Raw genomic sequence first — 6934 nt, 5'->3', positions numbered from 1 at the left:
ACCAATTTAAATAAATCAAATTGTTTTAAATATCTCATTTCTAGATTTTCATTTGTGTAAATGGAATTTGTGCATCGTAGATGGATGTATAATAAGAATAATCCTTAACGTGGGGGGTTGAGGGATAAATTTATTGAAGGGGTTGCTGAATTTATTACTAAGGCTCAAACACTTGATATTTTTTTATTAGAGGAAGGATTAGGTGCCCTTGTGTGAAATATAAGCGTGTTAAGTTATTGAAAATAGATGAAGTTAAATTTCATCTCTACAAGAAAGGGTTTGTAGAAAATTATTATATATGGGTTCGAGAAGAGGGCTATTAGGCGGATTAAAAATACTATGTTTGCTGCTTGGAATGCTGGTAAAATTCCTGGGTGGTTAAGAGAAGATGTTTGGGATAAACTTCTTGAGAAATGGAATACCAAAGAATGGAAGAAGAAGTGTGAACAAGCAAAGGCAAACCGTGCCTCCAGTAAAGGTGGCTCGTTGCACACAGGATGTTCGATTAGTTTTGCGGCCCATAAACTAAGATTGGTAATTACTTATAAAATTTTTCTTAGTTTTACATATAGAATTTTACAATTGTAATGTCTAACTCATACTTTTTATTATGAAGGAAAAGGAAAGAGGGCGAGATATGAGACAAGCTGAGGTTTTCGAGGAGACGCATAAGAAAAAGAAGAAGGATGGTACAAGAGAACACTGGGTGGAGACGCATGCGTCGGACACATATGTAAAATACTAACTTCATAATTATTTACGGTTTATTATTATTAGTTTGTTTACATAATAGTTATGTTTTCATTTGAGAAAGATTATCATAAAAGGGTGGAAGAATGGCAACAAACTCAGCCTTCTTCAACTCAACCAACACCTGATGATATGGCTTCATTGTGGACAGAAGCAGCGAGTGGAGTAAACAAAGGCAGAGTCTACGGACTTGAAGTACGTCAACCTACAGTTCATCCAAACCCACTCTTAGCCAATTCTTCTTCTTCTCAAAATCAAGAACAGATGGAAGATATGAGAAAACAAATTCGTGATTTGAAACAACAGTTGGACTCCCAATTCGGAACATTTGTTAAGATGTAGAAATTCATAAGAAAATATGGGCATGATCTATCTGATGATGAGGATTAACCAACTGAATCTGATGTGTAGTAGTTTAGGTGTAGTGTTTTGGTTGATTGGTAAACTTGATTATGAGAGACAACTTTATGTTTTGTTTTTAAACTTGAATGTGGGCTACTATTTGGATGTTTCTATGCCCAAAATTGTTAGGTTTAATGGATTTGTTGGTTTAGATTGTGTTAATGGTTGGATTTGTTGGTTTAAATGTTATATTTATTGATTGGTTGTTGGCATTATTGTATTGTAATTGTTTGACAGGTGGTGTAGCTCAAAATTGAGTAGAATTCTGCCCAGTTTTACAGCACATTCTGACTGATTTCCGACCTAAACATTCGGACAACTGCCCAGTTTTACCCAAAAATACCCAGATTTCTGACCGAATCGGTTGGAAATTTTAAAAAATTAATTAATATGTAACAGTTTTTGACGGATTCCGTTAGAAATAAAATAAATTTTATTTTTAATTATTAATTTCCGACTGATTCGGTCGAAAATTATATATTTTTATTAGTTAATTTTAAATAAATATTTATTTTTATTTATATTATTACGACGGATGCAGTCGGTAAAATTCCGATCACTTTGGTCGAAAATTTGAAAATAATTTGGTAGTCTGACCTTTTGAATGTTCCGACTACTTTGGATGGAAGTCATCGACGGATTCGGTCGGAAATTATTTTCCGACCGACCAATTTTTGTCGGAAAGTAGTCAAAAATTATTGATTTCCGATCGATTTTCGACTGTTTTGGCGGTCAAAATTAAGCCATTTTTCAGTAGTGCAAGTGTGTAGGGGAATCTTTAAAGAACTTACCATGATGCCATATCTTAAATATTTTTATTTTTCAAACTTAAACCTTTTGAGTTTCATACGTGTTTCAACGTAAAATATTGATGAGTCATTAATTTCCTAAGTTGGTGAACTAAATACTATAAAACTAATAAATTTCATCCGACTATTGCATTATTGGTAGCCACTGAACTCCAAAGGATATCAATCATTTGTATCTGAATAATCATTATTTATTAATATATTCAACGCAATTAAAAACAATTGCCGTTGCCAAAATGATAGGACTTCCACATTTTTTTTTTCTGAATTCTCATATCCCATGTCATACTTCAAAATTTCAGATGTTCTACACCTCTAAAGAAGTTTAGTTTTCATGTGTTTAGTTGTGCTAGATGTAATATTTGGTGTAACAATCCTTAATGGTACAAGAATCAATTGTAGAAGCTTTGACAACAATGACTTACATGCAGAAATTATGATCGGCAATGTGCAAGCAAGCATGTCTCTCTCTCATAATTCAACTTTCAACAATGAAGTCGTTAATAGGCTCACCATTCATGAGCTTGTATTTTTCCTCTTAAAAATGTGTGTTACTCATCACATACATATTTTAATGTTATTTGTAGTGTTTTATGTACTGATTAACAAGGGATACACATGTAACGCACATGTCTAGAAACTAGTAATTATAAAAGTGGGAACCTCAAAAGTTAAAACTCAAATTACCAAAATGTCCTTTTTTAAATAACCTAAATAAATACCTGTTTAGCCTAAATACCCTCCAAAGCACAAAAAGAAAAAGTAACGTATAACAACTCCATTCAATCGTTGCTCTCCTGAAGAGTTGCAACTTTTGCAACGTCAGTCAATCGCCTAATTAACTGTTTCTTTTCATTCTTTTCTTCTTAGTTCTCAACAACTTCTACGCCTTAAATTTTCTATGTGATTATATTACTGACATATTACATAATAATTTCCTAAAGAGGAACAATCCTGAAAGTTCTGTGAATATTTAGTGGAAATACTTTAACTGAATGACTTAATTGAAGGGGATTGAATGGTCATATCTCGAATACTAACAGAACTTTGTTGTTGTTGTTGTTGTTGTTATTATTTTTTTATTTGGGAGATACTGCTCTTGCATGACATGAAACTGAGAATGAGTCTTCTTTTATCAAGGCATGGGAAGAAAGTGAAAAGAGCAAAGTAGACAACAAGTACGATTTCTCACTTTCCATGTTATATTCGGTCATCATATAATTAACTCTCTTCTTGCTTGTGAAACTTAAGTATGAAAATTGCGTATTTGTATGAACCGCTGAAGTTTCAACTGATGGGATTGGGGCGAAGTTTATTGATTGATTGTTTTTATTGTATTGTTGCATTGTTCCCCCTTTCGGATATTTCTTCAATTTATACTAACTAAATTCATCTAAATATTTAAGTTAATGTCACCACAAACAGGATAATTTCTAACATATTCATGATTAAGAATATTATGACAATTGGAAAGAATTACAATATTACATTATAAGTGCAAGTTTATGGTTATTCAAAGAGATATACATAGAGTGTTATAACTTAATTTTTTATGTCATACACTGTTAGTACGTGGAAATATTGCATTCCTATAATGGTATAGTTGCTCTTAGGGGAAAACAGATGGTGCAACTATCTTGGTTGATGGATGTATAGAAAATGTAGGCATTTGTTATTAGGTTGGAGGCTAATATTTTTAGACATCTTTGCTTCATATATATATATATATATATCCAACTCAAATGGTCAGACCTTAATAACTCATACCTAAAACAAAGAGAGGAGAAGGAATTAACTTTTTCCTGCTTCTTATGAGAATTCTGTTAGAAGCTCAGAGTGAGCTCATGCAATGGGTTCTAATGGAAGAAACCCTAACTGTACAATAGAGAGAAAAGGGGAAAGAAGAGAGCATCACACAAAATATCTTTATGATGAAATGAATCTTCTAACCTCTTAATTCCGGAAGTATAAGTATTTATATTTGTATTACAATGTGGCTACACTTTACAAGAGTAAACTGGCTAAAGAAATAAAAACTATGTGCTATGTTTGTGTGTTATTATGTGGGCTGCTAGGAGAGGAGTGGGCCTGATCTGAAAGAGTGCGGAACTGAGGCCGAATGTGCTCAACACCACCTCCCCCCAAGTTTGGGGTGATAACACTCCAAGCTTGCCTAGCAAATGATGGTGAGAGAGGCCTGTAAGGGGCTTGGTCATGATATCAGCCAATTACTCAGCACTTGCAACATAATGAAGGGAAATCAAACCAGAAATAACACTGTCTCGCACATAATGATAGTCAATCTCGATGTGTTTGGTGCGCTCATGGAAAGCTGGGTTCTTAGCAATGTGTAGGGCAGCCTGGTTATCACAAAAAATGGAAACTGGAATAGAAATAGAGACACCAAAATCAGCAAGTAACCAGATTAACCATGACACTTCAGCAACCACTTGTCGAAGGGCCCTATATTCATCCTTAGTAGAGGACAAGGATACAGTTTGCTGCTTCTTGCTCTTCCAAGAAACAGGGCAGCCTCCAAGGGTGATAAAATTACCAGCTATAGACATCCTGGACATAGCACAAGCTGTCCAGTCTGAATCAGAATAAGCCTTGAGAGAAAAATCAACACCAGGGAAAAGAAGAATGCCCATGACAGGAGTAGCAAATAAGTATCTCAAAACATGAATGGCAGCAAACATGTGAGGAACCTGAGGAGCCGGGAGGAATTGACTAAGATGCTGTACTGAAAAAGCAATGTCAGGTCTTGTGTGTTGTAGGAAATTAAGCTTGCCAACTATCCTCCTATAAGTACTAAGATCAGATAGTGGTTCCCCCATATCAGCCAAGAGTTTGACAGAACCATCTGGAGGAGTAACCATAGGGGAGAAATTCTAGAAATGAAACTCTAAAAGTAAGTTAGAGGTAAATTTATGTTGACTCACGAGAAAACCAGCTGAAAATATAGTAACTTCCAGTCCCAAAATAGTGAATAGTCCTTATGTCCTTGATTTTGAACTGAGCATCAAGGAAGGCCTTGACAACATCCAGTTCAGAAACATCATCATCAGCTAGAAAGATGTCATCAACATAAACAGTCAGAACTGTGAGAAAACTGCTAGAGGACTTGAGGAATAAAGAATAGTCATTTTTACCAGAAATGTAGCCTCTACTGAGCAAAGCCTCAGACAGCTTAGAAAATCACTGTCTAGAGGCCTGCTTGAGGCCATACAGAGACTTCCTTAGCTTTCAAAACAATGGAGAAGAGGAAGAGGTAGATGTAAAAGAAAGCTGCAAACCAGGAGGGATCTTCATGTAAACTTCCTCATGAAGGTCACCATGTAAAAATGCATTGTTGACATCAAGTTGATAAACAGTCTAATTTCTCAATGTAGCAATGGTAAAAAGACACTTAATGGTGGTGAACTTAACCACAGGAAAAAGTTTTATTATAATTAATGCCTTCTTTCTGATTGTCACCCTTTATCACTAATCTGGCCTTGTACCTTTCAATGGAACCATCAGACCTTTGTTTGATCTTGTAGACCTATTTGCAAGGTATAGGCTTCTTGTGAAGGGAAAGGGAACAATGTCCCAAGTGTGGTTTGCATCTAAAGCTTGAAATTCCTTTAGCATGGCCTTCTGACAAGCAAGGTAAGATGCAACATGTTGGTAAAACTGGGGCTCATGCATATGAAATTCAGCAGAAGTGACCTTAGAAGCAAGAGAGGCAGGAGCCTTGGTAGCAAAAAATGGGAAAACATAATCCTTTAAATGAGGTGGAGGATTACTGATCCTGAAGGAGTGTCTGACAGGGAGAGAAACAGAAGGAGTATGAGAGATTACAAGTGGAGAAGTGGAAGGAAGATCAGTGGTAAAGGAAGGAGAGTTAGGAACAACATGATGAGGGGGAATGGGAGAAGGAGGATAAGGAGCAGAAGTGGGAGAAGGAGAAGAATTAGGTAAGTCTACAAAAGGAGAAAGAGAAGGAGGAAAGATTTGTGAAGGAGTAGATAAATAAGGGAATACATGCTCATAAAAGACAACACCCCTAGAATAGAGGATAGCATGGGTGGAGAGAGTGAGCAACTTGTAGCCTTTCTTGCCACAGGGATAGCCAAGAAAGATGAAAGGGAGTGCTCTTGTCTGAAATTTGTCTCTCCCAAATTTGGGTGTGGTGACATAGCATAAGCATCCAAAAGATCTAAGATGATCATAGTGAGGGGGATGACCATGTAATTTTTTATAGGGGGATATGTTATTCAAGATAGTGGAGAGGAATCTATTGATGAGGTATGTGGCTATGAGAACACATTCACCCCAATACTTGGTAAGTAAATGTGATTGGAAAAGCAAAGCTCTATAAGTTTCTAAAAGGTGTTTGTACTTTCTTTCTACAATACCATTCTGTTATGGAGTGTGAGAGATGGTAGTTTGGTGTAGGATACCTTGAGAAGTAAAGAAAGATTTATACTGAGAACTAGTGCCTAATTCAAAAGCATTATCTGACCTGAAACACTGAACTGGGTGTGAAATTGAGTGTGAACCATAGAGGTAAAAGCCTTTAAAACAAAAAAGGTATTATTTTTAGAAGAGAGTAGATGTGTCCAAGTCACCCTAGTATAATCATCTATTAGAGTTAAAAAATACTTGAAACCATTGTAAGTGGGGTTATGGTAGGGCCCCAAATATCAATGTGAACCAATCTTGTTAGGGAATGAATGGTACTGTTAGGGAAGAGAAGTCTCTGTTGTCTAGCCATGGGACATACATGACATATAAAAGGCTGTTTGGAGGAAATTTTATCAGATATGAAAGGAATGAATTTCATCCTATGGTAAGGCATGTGCCCCATGCTTTGATGCCAGAAGTAATCTGTTTTATTGATGTCAATGTGTGGATTAAAGAGGGACTGAGGGGAAGAGGAGCATTAACAGAAGTATAACTAGAACAGGTAAAAACAACAAAATCAGAAA

General features: G+C 35.8%; 1 protein-coding gene across 1 annotated transcript; it reads left to right on the top strand.

Moving 5' to 3' along the window:
* Window positions 1-339: 339 nt before the first annotated feature.
* On the top strand, window positions 340-1092 carry LOC138903491 (uncharacterized). The gene is made up of 3 exons (XM_070191693.1): window positions 340-534; window positions 617-689; window positions 794-1092. The coding sequence occupies exons 1-3, from the start codon at window positions 340-342 to the stop codon at window positions 1090-1092; spliced, it is 567 nt and encodes a 188-aa protein (XP_070047794.1).
* Window positions 1093-6934: the final 5842 nt, after the last annotated feature.

The sequence above is a fragment of the Nicotiana tomentosiformis genome, chromosome 1 (genome assembly GCF_000390325.3).
Source record: "Nicotiana tomentosiformis chromosome 1, ASM39032v3, whole genome shotgun sequence".
Taxonomy (NCBI): domain Eukaryota; kingdom Viridiplantae; phylum Streptophyta; class Magnoliopsida; order Solanales; family Solanaceae; genus Nicotiana; species Nicotiana tomentosiformis.
The sequence above is the reverse complement of the archived record's forward strand: the minus strand, read 5'-3'. Positions and strand labels throughout refer to the sequence as shown.